Source organism: Terrapene carolina, unplaced genomic scaffold (assembly GCF_002925995.2).
Source record: "Terrapene carolina triunguis isolate 2854851 unplaced genomic scaffold, T_m_triunguis-2.0 Scaffold67, whole genome shotgun sequence".
Lineage (NCBI taxonomy): Eukaryota > Metazoa > Chordata > Testudines > Emydidae > Terrapene > Terrapene triunguis.
In genome coordinates, this window is record NW_020664418.1 from 19,531,063 (window position 1) to 19,552,829 (window position 21,767).

The 21,767-nt window shown below is 39.1% G+C and overlaps 1 protein-coding gene across 1 annotated transcript in view; it reads left to right on the forward strand.

The window, feature by feature from the left end:
• VPS13C (vacuolar protein sorting 13 homolog C) overlaps positions 1-21,767 on the forward strand; it is a 202,531-nt gene that overhangs the window by 31,027 nt on the left and 149,737 nt on the right. The window contains 5 exon segments of the mRNA XM_029910705.1: positions 10,185-10,242; positions 14,238-14,365; positions 16,439-16,545; positions 18,025-18,196; positions 19,170-19,232. Coding sequence (XP_029766565.1) covers positions 10,185-10,242; positions 14,238-14,365; positions 16,439-16,545; positions 18,025-18,196; positions 19,170-19,232 — 528 coding nt within the window.

Below are 21,767 nucleotides of genomic sequence, written 5' to 3' on the forward strand. Positions count from 1 at the left end.
CCATGAATTCCCTGGGATGATCGCTTTACCCCTCCCCCCACCGCGTGGCTGGTATCAGGGAAGATCCCTGCTAGCCAAACGCGAAAAGCTCTGGGCCAATTCCCCCCCCGCCCCACGCTTGGCTAACTGCAGGGAAGGATTTCTTATCAGCCACAGGCAAACAGCCCAGTAGGAACGGCCACCTCTGTCCCCTTAATTAAGTTCCCGTATTTCAACCAAGTTACCATGAGCGATATCACTCTCCTGAGGATTACACAGCAAGATAAAGAACGGATGTTGCTTGAATGCCAGCAAACACCGGGACCATACGCTGCCAGGCTTTGTCAGGCAATGATACCAGATTACTTGCTGCAAGCATGGCGTGGTCAAGTGTCCTACCATGGAGGACGGAATAAAGCGGCACTGCCCAGAAACCTTGTGGCAAGGCTTTTGGAGTACCTCCAGGAGAGCTTCATGGAGATGTCCCTGGAGGATTTCCGCTCCATCCCCAGACACGTTAACAGTCTTTTCCAGTAGCTGTACTGGCCACGAATGCATCCCAAGTCCTCAGGGCAAATTAATCATTAAAAAACGCTTGCTTTTAAACCATGTTTTATATTTTAAAAGGTAAACTCACCTGAGGTCCCTTCCATGGGGTCGTGGTCTTGGCTACTGGCTTGGGAGGGTACTTCAGTCAGGCTGAGAAAAAGATCCTGGCTGTTGGGGAGAACGGAGTGCTGGGTGCTCTCTGCAAGCTCGTCCTCCTCCTCCTCCTCTTCCCCATCCGCAGAATCCTCAGGTGTAGAGACTATCCCCGACCCGGATTCCACGATCACAGGTGGGGTAGTGGTGGCGGCCCCCCTAGAATTGCATGCAGCTTGGCGTAGAAGCGGCATGTCCGCGGCTCTGACCCGGAGCGACCGTTTGCCTCCTTTGTTTTTTGATAGGCTTGTCTGAGCTCCTTGACTTTCACGCGGCACTGATCTGAGTCCCTATTGTGGCCTCTCTCCATCATGCCCTTGGAGATTTTTTCAAAAGTTTTGGCATTTCGTTTTTTCGAACGAAGTTCTGCTAGCACTGAATCCTCTCCCTATATAGCGATCAGATCCTGTACCTCCCGTGCGGTCCATGCTGGTGCTCTTTCTCGATTATCAGCCTGCATGGTTACCTGTGCTGATGAGCTGAGGTATCTGTGGTATCTGTGGTCACCTGTGCTCTTCATGCTGGGCAAACAGGAAATGAAATTCAAATTTTCCTGGGGCTTTTCCTGTCTACCTGGTCAGTGCATGCGAGTTCAGATTGCTGTCCAGAGCGGTCACAATGGTGCACTCTGGGACAGCTCTCGGAGGCCAATACCATCGAATTGCGGCCACACTAACCCTAATTCGAATTGACAAAATCGATTTTGGTGCTACTCCACTCGTTGGGGTGGAGTACAGAAATCGATTTTAAGCGCCCTTTATTTCGAACTAAATGGCTCCGTTGTGTGGACGGGTGAAGGGTTAATTCGAATTAACGCTGCTAAATCCGAATTAAAGTCGTAGTGTAGACCAGGCCTTATATTACACTCCCTTCACAGGGTAAGCTAGCCCGTAAAAAGGGTTGGGAAGGAGATGAGTGCTGAAGTCATGTGTCAAGGATCATGTGACTAAACAAGGCCTGCCGATGCAGATAAGAGAAGACTGGTGAGCAGTCATAAGTCCTAGGAGCAGTAGACCTGGGAGATCACAAGAAGAAGATAGCAGGGAGAAGAGACCTGGGAGTCAGCTCTCCATCAAGAGTAGGAGGGCAGCCAGGAGGGTTGGCAATGTAGAAAGAGGCGTTTGGAAGAAGCAGGACAGGTTAATGTTTTAGAGGCAAATAATCTGGTTGTTTAGGGTTCCCATAGTAAAAGGTGGATGTGGGTTTCCCAGTGCTGTTATACTGGAAGGGATGCAGGGTCCTCTGCTGTTAAAGGGAGGATGGAGAGACTTATGCTGCCACCTAGTGAAGTAATATACTAACACCTATGAAAAAGGGGAGCATGAAGACACTGGCTAGAGCCCGAGGGAAGGGGACTGCTGAGAGTGTATTGTGAAAGACAAGACAGACTTTTGAGGAGAAAGGGCATATCCCAGCAAGTCTGGGATAGAATATTAGTTGGTTTGGACTTGAGATTTACTCTGGAAGGAGTGGGCTTTTTGTAAGTTGGCTGGAATCATAGAATATCAGGGTTGGAAGGGACCTCAGGAGGTCATCTAGTCCAACCTCCTGCTTAAAGCAGGACCAATCCCCAGTTAGATTTTTGCCCCAAATCTTTAAATGGCCCCCTCAAGGATTGAACTCACAACCCTGGGTTTAGCAGGCCAATGCTCAAACCACTGAGCTATCCAAGACATCTCAGCATCCTGACCACTTTGAAAGCCAGGAGAACATTTGAGAGAGGGAAGGTGAGGCAGTGGATGGGACCAAAGCCAGACCCAGGTCCCAGCTACACTAGTGTTAGTAGTCCATTGCCGACTATGATGACGATATTGTCACAGTTCTCATCTATGGCTACAAGTAACAAAGATATTCCCTGCCCCAGGGATCTTACAGTTCAGGTGTTGGAGAGGATGTGACATATCAATAAAACCAAATAAAGCAGGGTGGGAGTAGACCTAACAAAACTTAGGTTGAGCATTAAACTGGACGCCTGTTTGCAGCTTGACTAACCACTGCCCGATGGAAGTGACTTGTAGCCATCGCAGTAGAGAGAGTTTTAGAGGAGGCATTTGAAAGATGATAAGGTGGTGATTTATAGATTTTTGTTGTCGTCGTCCCCCCCCCCCTCCGTCATAAGATTCAGCATTAACAAAAAGATGGAGAGACTTGAGGGAAAAGCAGACAACTGCATGAACAAGGCTGCCATTGTTGGCAAAGGAAAGATAAAGATCAACAGCTCGATAAGTTGGTATATATGAAAGATAGGGTGAGGCTAAACAACAATGGGCTTTAAAGATAAACAGAAGGAACTTAGGTTAGATATGGTGGTGGATGAGGGAGATCCAGTAGAGTGATGTGAGTGGACAGTTGGTATTATGAGCCAGGAAGATGGTCATAGCAACAGTATTTTGTATGTGTTTGAGAAGAATAATGAAGGTGACATGAGGGCCAGGGCAAGACTTTACCACGGTTTGAATATCTGGGCTAAGAGAGAGTGCCATATCTAGGTTTAAGGCAGGTGGTCTGGTTTTAATTCCTTCAAGCTATTATTATCTAAATGAGCAATAAATCATAGAATAATGCAATTTTTATATACACAATCTTTATCTCTGTTAACTAGCAAAGAAGACTTATTGTGTTCTGTAACAGTTTCCCTTTCTTTGCAATATTAATACATTATCTTGTTGTAAGATTAACTCTGGCAAAAGCAGGAGTTGTGAACATAATGCATTAAAATATGAGCCTAGCTATGATCGCTTAACTGAAATAGAAACTTAAATTGACTATCATGCAGGCTTACTTTCTGCTGTATTCATAATCTAGTATTGCCTCTTACAAAGCTGATGATTAGCTAGCTATTACATTTCTTCAAAGCCAGTATATAGATTTAAGAAACCCCATAGACCCTTGCAATCTAGTTTTCAATCACAGTTAATTTGGATTTTAATAATTGTTACAATGGACAAATGTAAGCCTTTTTTTCTGTGCACTTGTTAAAGACCTCTGACGTGCCAAATCACAATTTACTAGTAAACAGATTACATCATATGGCTGCTTCAATAATGTGATTAAATGGGTTGCCTCATTTTTAAGTAATGACTAACAGATGGTACTTTGACATTTGTTATTTAATTGAAGTAGTACATTGTTCAGTATCTTGCAGCTTTATGGTCCTTTGTGAAGTATGCTTTCAGAAGTACTATACAGGAGTTTTACCTTGCTTTGAAAGTTTTTGAAGACAGACATTTAATTATTTTTTAAATTGAAAATTTTTTCACTTACTGATGTGAATGTTTAGTCAAAACCTATGTAAACTACTTATCTTTCTGTGCAGCTTATGAAGGAGTGTGATCTGTTCAAATAGATGATTCTGATGCGAAGCTTGTACAGTTAGCTAACTGATGGCTTAAGAAATAATTCTACTCAGAAGACTCAATTTTCAAAAGCTTGAACACATGCAAAAACATCCCCCGGGAGGGGAGGGGGGAGGAATGTGTGCGTGGATACTAGCAGAAATTGAATACAAATGGATGTTTCAAAGGGAGAGGTGGAGTGTGACACTGGTGGGTCTGGTGGGTGTGGCTCAACTGTCCTGTATGGCCAATCCTGTAGCTCCTTACTTATGAAAATTTTGCTTGTGTGCTTTTGCACCTGAACAATATGCACTGGTTGGTAATGTGCTCCACGTGGACCCTGCAAACCTGGCTCTTTAGTGTATCAGAACAGCAGTATAAGCACTGAAGGTGCTCATTTGGGTTTTACCTAAGCACTTGGTGACTGTCACATGAATATGGGTGACAAAAAAATGTAGCTGAGGGTTTAACAAAAGGTATTCACTAGAGCAGGTCAGAAAATCTTTATCAAGTGTTCCGTTAGAAAGTGCCATTTTGATTAAACCAAAATTTTACATAAAATCATATCTGTTTAACTAAATTTCATGTAGAAAAATGGAAAAACATTTGGAAAATACCCCATTTTGACATTTTTAGAATACATTTCAATTTTTCATTTTGAAATGACTTCTTGTTTCAGAATTTATCTTTTGGGTAAAAGAGGGTCAAAACTGAAACAAAACATTTCAGATTCATCAAGATAAAATATTTTGGTTGTCCCAAAACAAATTTTTAACAAGTTTTGGCTTTTTGTCCTGATTAAGGATGAAAAAAAATCACTTTTTGTGTTTAAGCATACATTGTATGTACCAGTAATTAGTACTATATGTTAGGGCATAAATCCACAAATTGCATTCTCAGGAAATATTTGATTGCTGCATGCATAGATTTTATAAGGGGATGATTTGTGCTGGATTTTATAGAAGACAAGGTGGAGAGTGGCTTCCAAAAATAAGTAACTGAGGTGGTCTATCTGTGTGGAAATTGATTGTGATTAGGTTCACATATTGACAAGATTGGTTTAATTCTCACTCATGAGAATTGTTAAGTGAATACAGAAAAGTAGATCTGAAGAGCATGATAACATTGAAAGAATGAAGAAAGCTGACTTAAGAGGAAACAAAAAAGGAGGTAAAAGAAGACTAGTAAACCGTGGGGGACTGAAGAACTAAAAAAAAAAGATTTGAGGAGTGGACCTCATATGATGTCATGTTCCCCACCTACTGCAACTTCTGTGATCATTACAGAATACAAAACTGAACTGCCACAGTGTGAATAAACTTTCAAGGTCAGATTAAGACCTCATTCGAGCATGAGATGGTCTGCATCTTTGCCAGGACAGAGAGTGCTTACATATTTATCACAGTCACAAACTCCACGAATAATGACAGTTTCTCTACTTTGTTCTGTGCTTTCTCCAGCTTCCTTCACATGGGGAAGAAGTCAGGGCTCAGGACACTGAGGGCTCCAGGACACTGATCCAGCAAGAACCTATTCTTCACTGGAATGTGTCCACATTCTGCTGACAAGCAGTTAATAGGTTAATGCCCCTCTGCTTTTTGATGGACTCAGTGCAAGAATATACTGCCCTATAAGTTTTAAGCTTTAAATAGTGTGTAACCAGTCACTGGCAAAATTTGTTCTTCTGCTCTAAACAGGTTTGGAGTAACATAGTTAATTCTGTAGTTATGTCAGCTAAATTTTTTGGCTTCCGCCTATCACTTAAATTGGCACATAATTTTGTTTTATTCCCTTGTAGCACAGATGAGACAAACCATGTTTGTGTAACTGGTTTGGTTGTTCATCTTTGTTCCCATCTGTTTGTGCACTATGGCATCCCAGAGTATGTTGCTCCTGACAGACTGACAATATCCTGGACAAACCGTATGGAATTAAGATAAACTTCACGGAATTAAATTAAAATTTACTGACTTAGGTTTAATATCTTTGGGGTCCATTGTATTAAAAATGCAATTGTTGTGTTTATAAGACTGTATGTAACTTCTAGGGAAGTGACTAATGTAAATATTAGGAACTCCAAAGAACTGTTTCGCACAAGATGTGTGAAGTGGGTTTCCTAGGAGGTACTCGGGAAGCCTGTTGAAACTATACCCTGGAGAGACCCTTTATTTATTCCTGGAAACTCCAGATCAGAGACCCCTAAACAGTATAAAAAATGGACTAAACTTTTTGTGAGGGTGCATGATCTGAGCAGATGAACTTGAAACAACAGTGAAACCCCTTGGGTGGGGTTTTGAAGGGCTGTTCCTCAGAGAACCAATGTTAGGTTTGAGGTGATATCTGGTAAGCTTATTAGCATGCATGTAGATTCTTTTATTGTTTTAATGGTTTCTCTATAGTGCTTTCACCTTAAGAATGAAATTGGTTCGCATAAGAAGCTCTGTGTGGTATCTTATAACTTGGTAATCACTCTGTTATTAGTCTCTGAAGAGAAGGCAAGTGAAGCTTGCTTAGGCAGCCTGTCTTTTGCTGAGAATAAAGCAGGGTAGGCAGGGAACTGTTAATCATGGAGATACTCTGGTCAGGAGGGAGAGAGACAGGGTCTCCACCCAAGAAAGACAAAAGCTAAGGAGCTTGGAAGCCTGACAGTGGGTGTCCTTGCTGAACCACTAAGGGTGCAGTTGCCCTGAACTGTGACACAACCCATTGGCCATGTTCTCCAGGTGCACTCTCCCTTGTTGAAGCAATGAGTTATCCATACCTTCAGAATGGACTGATAGAGAAAAGATTAGGGAACTTGATAAATGCGGATATAAAAAACATCTGTGTGCACAAACTGGACCATGTTACTTGCAATCAGTAAAGGTAGCAATCCCTCTAACTGGTTACAAATACAAGGAAAAGTGTGGGCAGGATTTCTTGGCCTTTGTATTGGGGACCCCATGATTCCTTGGTTACAGAATTGTGTGGTGGAAATGTGGAACATCTAATCTCTCAATTTTAGAGTAGAAGTGTCTAGTTTTCATGGGAACAATGGAAAAATTTTAAAATATGAATTAATTCAGAGATGTTTTCCCAAACTTTCAGATGAGCTGAACCTATAATTGAAAAGCATGAGCTATCAAATTAATCTTAGTCTCTGAAGTATATTATGATGACAATGATTTTACATGTCAAAATCATTTTATAGATTATTTTAGCAAAAACATCTAGCTGGCAGGCTTACTTATCTACTGTTATTGGATGGAATGGGAAAAAACTAACTTTGACTGGTTTCTGTACCAAGGGTCACTGCGGTGGGGAACTGGGCATGTAGGCAACTCTTCGCTACTCACCCCCCACTTCCCCTAGTGTTGTCACCTCAGATTCTTGCCCATAAAGGAAAAAGTGAAGACTAACAACATTGCTTAAGCAAAATTAGTGCTCACTGCCCAACGCTTCAGCTGCTTTCTGTGCGCAAAATAATGGGGCCTCCCTTCTTGCACCCCTCTGACTTTTATCCTTTTAGCTTGCTTGTTGCAGCTGTTCAGACTCCATTACTAGTACACTATTAAAGGTGATTGGGGAGAGAGAGACACTTAAAGAAACAGAGAGATCTTTCAGCAGATGAAAATTTAAGACTAAATTACTAAGCAAAGGACTTTTTTTCTGTCCACAATTTTTTTCAAACTAGTATTAATATAGGTTAAACTTTGCAAAAAATGGAATGGTATATCAAGATTTTTAAAGAAAGAAACAAATTAAAATACAAACTAAACAGAAATATCAAATTGTTAAGCTTGCAAAATTCAGTTTCCAATGACTGTGCTGGGATTTTTTTGGCAAACTTTTTATTCATTAAAACGCATGTATCTATGAAATTTGTAACAAGATGTGTCGCTCTTGAATTGGGCTTGTCATCCAGAAGCAGATTCATCAGGCATCTGACTAGACCTCTTACACATATACCATGATCTATGGATCGACAGTTGCCTGTATATTCAGTAGCTTTATCTTTGTACTAAGAGTAGAATTCTGCTCCATGCTATTCAGAGGAAAACATCTAATTTACATAACATTCAGTAAACCCTGTTTCCCAGAGGACTAGTTCTTCCTTCTAAACAGGATGTTTGGGTCTTAATTTTAAGATTTATTCTCAAGAACTCCGTTTGATAAATGGCTAATTAGTCTGCTTTGTGTTAGTGGTAATAAATTGTGTAAGCCTTAGCAATCTGTCATTTTTAGAGCAATGGGCTTGGTGTTTCTAAGTAACAAAAATATAAGGTTGTTTGCGAGATTGGTTATTGCATATTAAATATCCCTATTTGAATGTTAGCTTTCATTAATATAGCCCAGCAGACAGGATATATGATGAAATACAAATATTGTGAATAGAAAGGTACCTCCTATTAAATTACAAATTAGCTTTACAGAGGAAGCTGGGAAACGGAACACTTTGAAGAAATTTGTTGCGACAAAATCCCCTTCTGGTAAAAACATTATTTTTTTAATATCTGGTTATCTTTCCAATAAAGAAACACTTGTGTAAACTATCCACTGTATTCTAGTAACATCTGGTAGGCAAACATTGATGCATTTTTGGCTGAATTGTAGTTCGTTCTTGAATAGGGATATTTGGGGCTAAATATGATTTGTAGTTTGTTACCTATATTATATTTGAATAGGCTTTAAGTGCTTCCCATGACTAATTTTCTTTTTTGGAGTGATATAAAATACGTGTTTCTTTTTCCAAAATAAAATTCTACAAATGTACTTAAACCATGCACCTAATTTTGCCTTTTTGTGATATTTTTAATCTAAAAGCTGTAGTAAAAACAATATAATGCAGTTTTCATAATACAGTAATTGCAAAAGGTATTTGAAATGTGAGAACATGACCAAGGTAGACATGAAAAGTTTCTATTTTCAGAATATACAGGAAAACAAGAAACAGAGTTATTGGTATCTACTGAAATGTTCATATCGGGAGACTGTGTAACCCTTACTATGACCCGCCTACTGCAAGCTTGTTTCCTTCATCTCCTAGTTGTGGAACCTACTCACAACCATATTAAGAAAGCAGACTTCTTTGCTTCAAAGGGGATAGCAAGTCATGATTTTGGCTCTGTTACCTTTGACCTACTGTCGTTGAAGAGTGATTATTGGTGTTGTTTTGGTGGTGCTGAATAGATCTGCTGCTTTGCACACAATAGAGCAGTTGTTGTAGAGCAGCTTTTCATTGTGTAAATGGATTCTTTACTGTTTTTTTGTTTTTACCTTCTGATACTCTGGGACAGGGATCGGTAACCTTTGGCACGTGGCCCGTCAGGGAAAGCTGCTGGCAGCTGGGATGATTTGTTTACCCGCAGCGTCCGCAGGTTCAGCCGATCGCAGCTCCCACTGGCCGTGGTTCGCTATTCCAGGCCAATGGGAGCTGCGGGAAGTGGCGCGGGCTGAGGGATGTGCTGGCTGCCGCTTCCCTCAGCCCCCATTGGACTGGAACGACCAGTGGGAGCTGCGATCGGCCAAACCTGCAGACGCTGCAGGTAAACAAACCATCCCAGCCTGCCAGCAGATTTCCCTGACGGGCCGCATGCCAAAGGTTGCAATCCCTGCTCTGGGAGTAGCCATGGCCTAGTTACCCACAGGTCATAAGCGGGGGAATTGGTTAATTGTTCCTATGCTGAATACTGTATATGCTTTTCTGAGACCCTGCTGCATCTACATGTGCATAGATACATGTTGGATTCTTCAGACTCATGAATATGGAGTGCACGTAACTGCACTACTATGGCATAAGAAGTGTTACACTCAGGTTGTATATCAGATGGTAATATGAGCATTTTAAACAAAAAAAAATCTAAAGCGTCACTGTGTTTTATCTCCAATATTTGGCTTTGATAGTTTTGGAATTGAGAGAAACTCAATTGAATTAAAAGTTAAACCCTGGATTAAAGATAGAGGGAAAACTTAAACAGAAAGCTTGGTTGGAGAGCAGCAGTGTAAGAGGTAAGGAGTACTAAATAAACTGTTGCATTAAACTTCTTCCCATCTGATCTGCAAAATGGCAGTGCGTGAACTTGAAACACAGGCTCAGTTTGACTTAATTAACAGCTCACTAAGAACTTTCTACACAGTAGTAATAAACACAGCCAAAGCCTCATAAAGTTAAACTGTTTTCATTTGCAGGATCAGCTAAAAAGAGGAGTTCCTTCTAGCAGAAATCAACCTCAAAACTACCAGTATAGTAAGTATGCTGAAGAGTGTATTCGTATACAGCACTTGTGAGTACTTTGCTGTGCTTAAGGTTTTTAAAATGAACGTTGGGAGTCAATTTTTGTGATAATTTAAAATCTTCTGTTAAACGAGACCTGTGATAACACTTGTGATTGTAGAGGGAGAGGAAGATAGGTTGTGCCATATTTCGTTTCTTTGCTATATAAAGAAGACATTACAAATTTTATCAATGTGTCATCTCATTCTCCTCCACTTCCCCCACTTTTTTGACATTAGAAGTTACAGATACTGTTGATCCTATTTTCATAAATGACTCGACACTACTGTAGAGGCAGCATGATATGACATCATGGGTGCAAGGCGAAACCTGAACAATGAGGCAGCTGAATACAAGTCTCTTCCTTCAAAAACAATAAAGCTTAATTCAAAAGCTTGGAAAAAACAGAAGAAATGGTTCTTGTTAAATATTTTCCTTTTGTACACTAACGGTTAAGTCTTGAAATAGCTCCCACAAAATTCTTTGGTCCTCCATGGACCAGCAAAAACAGGAAAGTCAGGATTTGATATTCCTGAAATCAGGGTGGATTTGATTTAAATCAAATCGATTTAAATCATGATTTAAATCACTAGTCGAAGACTCGATTTAATCATCGATTTCTACATAAAAGTGCATTCTTGTTCATTGTTATAACCTTAATACATATTCTTCACAATTCAGAGATAGATGTAGGTTTCATTTTTAGAAGGTACACACTATACATTTTGGCGGTCAGCACATCCCTCGTCCTGCGCCACTTCCCACTGCCCCCATTGGCCTGGGACGGCGAACCGCGGCCAATGGGAGCCGCAATTGGCCAAACCTGCCGACGCGGCAGGTAAACAAACTGGCCGGCCTGCCAGGGTGCTTACCCTGGTGAGCCGCATGCCAGAGGTTGCTGACCCCTGCTCTAGACCTTTTGTACACTGCTCAATTTCTCTTTCATACGCTTTATCCAGCAATTTGCCTGTGACATCTGCTCTGTTGAATGGACTGTATCCTGGTCTTTATGACTGAACCATGTTAATGAAGTGTGGGTTCTCAATCATATGGAAAGGAGAGTTTGTTGCATAAACAAACTGGGCAATTTTTTCATCAATTACCTCTTTTTGTAATCTGCTGGTTCTTATCACAAACTTATCTATGATTGTTTCTGGATGATGGAGATTTTTTTTTTCTTTCTGGATGATGGAGTGATAATACTGTGGAAAATGATGGTGATCTTGAAGGTGGATAGTCTTCAGAATCCTGTATATTCCTAAACAAAATAAGTCAATGCAGTTATTTAATGTTTATTACCATACTGCTCATTTAGTATTACTCATTGCATTCACTGACACTCAGTACTACTTTAAAGGTGAAATTTTAAGAGGAAGATCTGCCTATTTCAGCTATATATTTTTTTATCACGACTGCATCTAAAATGATAGTACCATAGAGTAACGACTATATTTTTTGCTCAAACATGAGAATTCAAGAATAGTCCAGAAGGAAGACAGGCAGCCCTTAAGAAAGAAGTATGAAATAAAAAAGTTTACCAACCTGAAGATCCTGCATGTTCAGACGTGTTCCTTTCATCATCTTCAATGCAGCTTCCTCCTGGGAGGGAAAACTTCTCATGATGTTTCATCTGGGCAAACAGGCCTTGCATTTCTTTGTTGCACTGTTTGCATTTTGCACACATGCCTGTCTTACCCACAGTTAGAGGAACATCATTAAAATATCCCCAAACTGTGTCTCTTTTACGGCCTGCTGCCATTATAGGTTTTCCCTTCTAGTGAGAGAATGGTATAGTAGATCTCAAATCAATGAAGGCTACACTCAGAAAGACCTCAAGACTTCTGGAATATGCTGCTAAAACAGTTTCACTTTTGTTTCTACTGCCTCTTCCTCCCTTCTCACATTTTAATTCAGACTTCTTCTCCTTGTCCAGATCTATTCTGCCCCCAACAATCTTCTAGCCACTGAACTTTTTGAAAGTTTGCACTTTTAGAGAGAGATAAAGGATTGACTCAGTGTACACACATTTGCAGAGGGACAATAGGGTTGAGGTCTGTTATTTCTCACCTCTATTTATTTATTTATTTATTTATTTATTTATTTAAAACATTTTTGCTGTTAACAAGCATGTTATCACTGGAGAGACAAATCCACATTTTGAGAATTGGAAAACTAAACATCTCTGATGGTATCTTCTAGACTGAGCACTGAGTCCCATTGGGTAGATAGAAAGATTAACCTAAATAATCTATACAGAAACTCCTGGAACTCCATAAGATTGGGTCCCTAATCCATGAACTATTGGAACTGTATGCAAAACTTTTCTTAAACATTACGTGAATATATTGTGTCATACTATAGAATTAGAATTTATAATCCCTATTCCATGATGAGATATCTTTTTGAGCTATAATGTATCTTAATTAAAACTATCTTTAGATAGGTTATTTCCTCAAAAAGCATTTTATCAAAAAAATTAGATTTAAATTAAAAAAATCTGATTTTTTTGATTAAAAAAAAATCATTGATTTTTATCCATCCTACCTGAAATTTAAACGAAACATAAACCTTTAAAATAAATACATACCTTGTCTATACATTATGCTGAAGCAAAAAGAGGCACGCATGCCATTCTTTCCCCTTGAAGAGTAAGCTTTATTAAAGCCAATCTTTTAAATGTATATAGTCATTAGTAGAGTTTTATAATATGAGTAATTAAACATGGATTTAAGACATTATTATGCCATTTAAGCTTGGACTCCTGCTTTGTGTAAAGTGTTAATGCTGAAATAGTAAGGTAGTGGGGGTCTTAAAAATATTAGAAAAAGGACAGGTTGCGAATTTGCTGATAGAATCTCTTCAAAAGAGAGATGCTGAGCCAAATTACCTGGGTTGGATGTGATAATCACAGTAAACTTTTCTGTTTTAAACAATAAAAAATGCAATTCTATAAAACCATTCAAATGTATGTAACAAGCTATCTTAGTCAAATGTCCTCAGAGCGAGACTGTACAGAGGTTCTAGAAATTAACCAAATAAACATTTTTAATTTTTCTTATATTAACATAGTAAACGGTGTATTATGTTGTGGCTATTGTCCTTGTAATGAATCCCTTTAGTGTTCTTTAAGGGGATCATAAAGAGCAATGTGGGCTTCAGATAACTTAAGTAACTCTATAAATCCATTACAGACAGTACTGCGGAATGAATCCATCTTTGTTTTCTCCTCTTGTACCCCAAATTTGCTTAGTTTGGTTTAAAAACACTTGTTCATCTATAACAGTGTATTCCTTAAGTGTGAAATTATAATTTTTCCTTCTAAATTCTAATCTGTGTTGCGAAAACTAGGTTTGATGGAGTATTTTTGGTCTTTTTCTCCAGACATGCTGTAGACTAGAGGTTCCTTCTGGTAACCAGTACTGCAGTCCTCATTTTCTTTTATGGACTCCTCGTATAGTTGATTTGTCTATCACAGAAGCATCTGCCATAATGTGTAGCTTTAATGCTCCTAGCTTCCTAAGAGCACATTTCTACTGCAGCTGATTAAAAATAAAAATAATCATTTTGTTGTCATCATTGTGATAGTTTTGAAGGGGCACAGTCCAACTTAAATAATATTTATCTGAAATGTTGACCTACTAGTTATAGGTAATGCAAGATTAACAATTTATGAAATGTTTAATTAAGCTGAGCATCACCCGCTAGAACTTTTGCTCTTGCCATTTTGTCATAAATATTGCATTGACGTTTTTCTGTAAATATAAAATGTAATAATTGATTTAGGTTCAAATTAAGAGTCATAAACAGATCGACTACATCATATTGTGCCCTGTTGATTACGTTATATCACAGAATGCTTCAGAACATCACCAGTGGCAGAATTTGTGTAGTAGTAGTTTCCTTTACTAGGTTTTAGTAATTTTGGGCCAATCAGAAGCATGGTGTTATACATGTTTTGTATCTTGAAGTTTTTAGGCCAGTATCAGCCTCTGCAAAACTCTACATCAACCCGCATGCAGAAACTGAATTAAAAACTCCAAAGCTTGATTGGAATATAGAAGTACAGAATATTGCCATTGAACTCACTAAGCCACAGGTAAGTTATCTGGCTATTTTTATTCTCTGTTTAAGGATTATGACATTGCCTATATATATTCAACCAGACAGGTTTGTTAGTTTAATTGCACACAAGTCTAAACTACCTAATGGTAACCCTGGGAAAGTGCGGCAGCTTCTTTTTGTCTGTGTTGTAACAGGCATTGCCTGGTGTTGGCTCATGATACTTTCACTCAGTGCTGACTGTGGGTAAGATCCCAGCCGATCTATGTTTAACACTTGTACATTGGCATGTTTCCCACCTATTTGAGGTGTCTTTCCTGCAGGGCTATTATATTGTTTGCCTTTGCCCCACATAAACCTAAATTTAGCACAATGAATCAGGGTTATGCATGCTGAGCATTTTGCTCATATTTTGGATAAGGCAAGCAATAACTTTTTCAATCCAAGTCACGGTGTCTCCTAGTTTATCTTTCTGATTCTTACCATTTTCAGATACAGGCTTTTGTTTAGTATATGAAAACTTCATGCTAATTTATAACTTGATCTTAATCTAATTGAATTTCCTTCGTGCTAATGTTGTACATTTTCTGTCAAGCATCCACATGTGCCTATTAAACCTTAAGTTTTTCATAATGTTAAACAATATTCATTTCTGGTAGATAATCAGCGTTATGATGATCTGTATAAAGGCATGTGGTAGTGCTCAGTGTTCACATAGGACCTAGTTTCTGCATCAGAGACGATGCAAATATAAGAGCATGGTAGTCGCGTGACTTGGCATAATGCAATCTAAACAAGTAGGAATGGCTGTATGCAGCCAAGAGAGGACTATGTATTGGAAGTATTTAAAGTGATTTAGTATGTTCAGGAGAGAACCATGTAGAAGAGCCACACACAGTCATATTTAAGGTTACAGAACTAAATTGCATGTTTTTTTTTTTTTTTTTAAGTCCTCGCTTTGAATGTTTTGTAGAAATGTAAGCACCTCACTAGGAAGATGCTAATTACAGTATAAAATAGACTCGGACAATAATGTTCTGTAAGTTTGAGAAGTATATGTAAAACTTGAAGAAACTTACAAAGTTTAAGCAAATAGAATGGACATTTCAATCAAAATACAGCAAAAATGTAAAATTTTAGTGGTGGGCAATTTATTTTAAATTGGTCAACGTGTATTTTTTTGAAATAATCCATGCAAATTAAAGTGAAGTTGAGGTAAATGAATAACAGTGAAATTATAAATGATGTTCACGGAAACCATTGCACCTGAGGCTTTTGAAGCATTTCCAAGAAACATTAAACAAGAGATTAGTGTAGAGAATAGCTAGTACCTGGTGTAGGAAGTTGGGCTTGATAACATGGGATTCTTCACAGCCATGATTTTGGGGCTGCTGCATGACTGCACTGCAACAAATTAAAAGCTGTATACGTTTTTCAGTTTTATAGTCCTTTTCAGCAGCTTAGAACTTGGTCAAACTTTTGTGTTTAGACTAATGTTTTTCAGGTCTGGTCTAATTAGGGTGACCAGATGTCCTGATAAAATTCAGTTGTTTGTCCCGCGTCCCGATATTCTTGCTTCGACGGCGCTCTGGCTCGGCTTTTTTTTTTTTTTTGCTTCGGCAGCGCTCCGGACCTGCCCCCCCCCATGTGTCCCGATATTTTGTTCATGTCATCTGGTCACCCTAGGTCTAAACCAAGAGTGTAATCTTGTGGCATACTGGCTGTATTACAGAAACAGCATGGGAAATCCAATAAATCTCTATGTGGGTTCCAGTAATACAACTGAGACACATAGGATAGTGCATTGTGGAGAACACACAGAGTGGAAGTGAGGGAAAGAAACCAATTTGAGAAGCTCTACCACAGGGAGATGAGCACACTAACTGAAATACAAACTCTGCCTTTTGGTTGTCATTTACGCAACCAACAGTTTATATTGTGTGTCATGCATGCAGCTCTATACTTTATTACCCCCAGAGCATGCATTTCTATATATTTCAGGAAAGACTGAAGACCATTAAATAGCTCTAAGTATAACCCAATCATTGCATGTAATTAAACTTTGTAAACCTCTGGTGGTAAGAAATAATGTTTTGTTTCATGTGTGTAGTACCTCAGTATGATTGACCTTCTGGAGTCCATAGATTACATGGTTCGAAATGTACCGTACAGAAAATACAGACCAGATGTACCTCTACATAAAAATGCCAAACAGTGGTAAGTTGTAAGTGGTAAGCCTTACAGAACTGCATTAAATTATCAGGATTGGTACTGCATATCATGAGTAATAAATGCTGGAAGCTTTCATATGGGCCAGGACCACTGTTCATGCTTTCTCTTAAGGATAAGGATTTGTTACCCTCTTGATTTTACTTTGTTGTTAATATGCTTTAAAAATTGATGAGATGGTCTAGGTACTACTTGTCCAATGTTAAGTTCTCATTTCTAAAGTAATGCCAGTAAGGAAAACTGTATTTAAATAAGTAGAGAGACAAGGTGGATGAGCTAATATCTTTCATTGGACCAACACCTGTTGGTGAGAGAGACAAGCTTTTGAGCCATACAGAGCTCTTCTTCAGGACTGGGAAAGGTACTTTGAGCATCACAGCTAAATGCAAGGTGGAACAGATGGTTTAGCATAAGTAGTTAGCACATATTCTAAAGGACCATTCAGGGTAGGGTGGCCTTTGGTCACATAAGCCCTCCCCGCTTCCCCCTCCCCAACTTAAAAAAATGCCAAATTTAATTCTGGAAGTAACAGGGTATGTTCAGAGGAATTAAACACCTTTCTTCTGTACATCATTCACTATTTGTTTAATAATGGAACTTGGGTTCCTAAGAGTTGTATTTCAGTGCTTCTTGAAGACTTACAGGTGAATAAGCTTACCCATTCTCTTCTGTAGAACTTCCTTTGAGCTACTGGCAAAATATTGATATTCTGAACTCCATGGAGAAATGGTTAATAAGCGAACTCCATGTTCTAACTGGAAGTTAAACAGAAAAATGTGGGAACTTGCTATAGCAACTTGTGGGGTCTTCCTTAGAATGTTTAATAGATGAGCTCATTCAAGTTATTAAGGAAGAGACAGAAGCAATTGATATAGAATGCCATAGCCAGTAGCTTTCTGCAAGCTATTCTAAATGGGTAAGCTAGTGCATTTCAGTCAAAACATGCAAAATGTTGTTCCAGCCCATTTTATTTTGAGCAGTTTGCCTATTGTGCCAAGTTCTGTGTTGTTGGAATCAAATAGGTTAATTTGCAGTTGGTCCTTGGATGAGACCACTGAACATGAATAATTTGTGATGTGATTTGCTGTTTGTAACATAGATCGAGTACAATAGCAGTTCTTTTTCCATCCAACTTAATGTTGGACTGTATCGCCAGCTTCAGCTTTACCCTATTCAGAGTGAAAATATAGTTAAAGCTTATAGCCTGGTAACTAAAGATAAGGTGAATCGGAATGCTTGTGTTCAACACTTGTGAAAATCAGACATTGGTTTCAAATTTAATTTATTAAATTAAACAATAACTGGAACAACTCACCTTCTAGTGTAACTCCTAGAGTTACAACTTGTTCAGATACTATGAACAAAATAATCAAACCTTGATTTACTTTTTTTCCCCCACAATTAAATTTTAAGTTGTAAATCATAAAATGCAGCCAGAAATAATTAATGCAAATGAAATTCTTGCAGGTGGAAATATGCAGCTAACAGCATTCTTGACATTCATATCAGAAGATGCACTCGCGTGTGGTCATGGAGCAACATGAAACATCATAGGCAGCTTTTGAAGAGTTACAAAAATATGTACAAGAACAAACTAACACAGAGCAAACTATCAGAAGAAACACAACGACAAATTCAGGTACTTGCTATTAATATGGCGGTATATTTGACAGTGGAGTACATCTTAATGAATATTTTAGTACATGAATATTTTAGTGTATTTTTTGTAACATTCCTCTTGCCAACCAATATGTTAAATTCATTCCTCTCTTATAGAAAAACCTTGCTTAATATTCACACTTGACTAAAACTAAGGGAAAATCTGGAGTAGTATTCTTTACTTCTGCTATGTTTTTTAAAACAAAAATGTTTTAAAATAACGATCAACCTTTTATCTAGGGAGAAGGAGAGCCTGATTCTTCAATGTAAAATGTGTGTTAAGTGTAAAGTCAGGAATAATAAATGAATTTGTGAAATGTACCAAAATGAAAAATTAATTTTCACAATTTGATGTTCAAATAGCACATTAGCCATTTGGATAGTGTCACTTTTTTAATATTTCAGAAATAGAGCTTAAAACTTGAGGGAGGTTGAAATTCTAATCGCTATTACTTTTTTTCCCCATCACTACAATTCTTGACTTTTTGTTAAAACGTACATGGGAAAAGAAAGCTAAGATAATTAATTCTTTAAACTTAGTAAGATAAAGTTGACGGCTGGTTGCTTTCCATACTGCAATTCTGTATGAGTATATTTCAATTTTCAGCTCCAAAATATCAGAAAACCTCCATATTATTGTTAATATGTGGGCACTATTAAAAAGGATTTGTGAACTTCAGTTATGTTCAACTTCCTGAATTATAGATGAAATGCACTCCCAACATTTATTGAACTGGAAAACTGGTTTATTAAATATTCTGTCTTAAGCCAACTTTCACCTTCCAGTGACTTATTGTAGAGAGATGAATTCTAAAAGGCAGAGGCTAGAAAGGAGACTTAAATGGATTTGTGGAAGTGGATTTGTGGAATGGATTACTGCAACAATTTTTTTAAGAGGCCGTAAGTTAATTCATCTTGCACTAAACAGGATATTTATTTCCTTTGTTTAACAGGATCTAGAAAGAGCACTGGACGTTTTCAACATCATTTTAGTAAGACAGCAAGCACAAGTTGAGGTAACAAAATAAATAAATCAGTTTCTAGTGTTTAGTAGCAGATATTTATGTATATGACGTTAAGGCATGGCTTGTGGATATTTTCTAACCTTCAGGAAAGATTCATAGATTCTAGGACTGGAAGGGACCTCGAGAGGTTATCGAGTCCAGTCCCCTGTCCTCATGGCAGGACCAAATACTGTCTAGACCATCCCTGATAGACATTTATTTAACCTACTCTTAAATGTCTCCAGAGATGGAGATTCCACAATCTGTGTTTCACTGCTGTAGTCATAGAATATCAGGGTTGGAAGGGACCTCAGGAGGTCATCTAGTACAACCCCCTGCTCAAAGCAGGACCAATCCCCAGACAGATTTTTGCCCCAGATCCCTAAATGGCCCCCTCAAGGATTGAACTCACAACCCTGGGGGGTTTAGCAGGCCAATGCTCAAACCACTGAGCTATCCCTCCCCCCTTACTTACATTATAGAAGCATAGAGGGTAGATGGAGAGGAGCTCTTGTGTTATAATTCTTGCTTTTTGCTGGACAGTTTAATATATTATCCTAGTTTGGTGTTCACTCTTAGATTTGTATCAAGCATTGAGACTTCTAATACTTCTGCTGGCATAGTATCCCATAGTATGATACACCTTGCTGTCATTTTTTCCTGATAATACACCTAAGTATTCCCCTTTCTTTATTCCATTACAGAACTACTTATATTCCTGCATGACCTCCTAAATACTTGATCTCCATCCTTGATGTTATATTCCCCAAATATGTGACTGTTAGGTCACTTCTCTTTATCACCTGGCCAAGCTTATTCCTTCTGAGGCAGAGATGGAAGCAATGAAAGACACACCAGAGTATGGTTAAATGCAGTGATCACAACTTATTAAGCTATTAAACAACAAGGAACCACTACTTGGCAGGCCTGCTACAGTGCAGAATTTAACTGAGCACCACTAACCTTGTGTTCTACAAACCTGAGTGTATATATATGTAGGCAGTGCCCTCTGTATATCCACTGGCCTAGTTGGAGATCCTGGCATGAAGCCAGAGTCTCAATCTATTCCCTTCATCCATGTTGGATGTAGGAGAGGAGAGAGGAAGGAAATCCTATACTCCGCAAGACTTGGAGGCATATCTCCTCACCGTGCAATGTCATGCGTAGGCCCCATGCCCAAGCAGCCCACTGGTTTACGGGGTTTTCACATCTTATCCTTTCTCAACCCATCCATTGCACTGGAACCCACCACAGGGGACGACAGCAATTAGTTTATGTCTACTCTCGCACTGATGAGCAACCAGAAAGGAATCTGTATTAGATCGACCAAGGAAATATCTGTACCACGTCCTCCCTAAACCGCTCAGAAGCAGTATACTTAATTCTTCAATGGGAGATCATTACACCCCTTATTGTGGTAATATACTTACTCGTTTCCCAGTTCACCTCTTTCCACGCTTGGTTCATTATTTCTGGTCTGGCGATTCCTTGCCAACCCAGTTTTGGAAGGTTTTTCGACCAGACCTAGGTAACACAAGGGGAAAGGGCTGAAATCTGGCTGACATCTCTCTTTAACATAATGATCAGACTAATACATTTTGCTGTGCTTAAATCACAATAATGAATGAATTATGATCACCTGTGAAAGATAGGAACAGCCTGCCTAGGGTAGATGAGTGGGGCCAGCAGGTCCCACAGCATTTTTCTCCTTCCCTGCCATCTCAGGTGGGGAACTTAATTGGAAAAGTCTGAATGGAGTCCCCATGTTTGCCAGACACCTTTTTTGTGCCTAATGAAAAATACTGTGCCCACATACTGAGATATCTATAGGTGTAGCTTTTCCATGTGATCCTGAAAAAGACAGGCAACTTACTTAATAATGAAATTTTAAATTGATGTTACCCATTTGGGGTGGCTTAATATAGGATGTAAACACCGGTCCATGTGTGCTAGCACCTGATAGATTGTATCTCATAAGCACCAGGAGGAGGCTAGGACCCTGTTATGGAACAAGCCAAGAAATGCTGGGCAGAAACAATCCCTACTTCCTCCCACTGCCTGTGAAGGTGTAAGACAATCAGTCAGTCTGACATGACCCCACACATGCAATGGCAGCAGCAGTGGGTGGGATGAGCTCAGATGCTATTAGCGATAGCCCCCCTGGGAAGGAAGGGGAGAGGAAATAAACACAAGCTAGAGTTCCCTCCTGCTTTCCTTTTCTTCCACCCAAAATGGTGGGAGGTGGTTGGTGGTGCATGTGTCATCACTGCCCCTAGTCGTATCAGTTACACATCTCGGTAGCAAGATGAGCACTTAGGTACTCTGTGAATAAAGTTGATGTGGTTTTCTCCAGTTTTTTTGCTCTTTGTTGTAATTGCTCCAATTTTTAATATCTTTCTTTTAACGCAGTGCCCAGAATTGAACGTAGTATTCCAGGATCAGTTATACTGGAGCCATATATAGGTTGTCTTGGGCTCAACAAGGGATAATGTGTTACCCACACCACGCCTCTCTGTTCCATGATATGATGCATTTGTTTATAGGGCT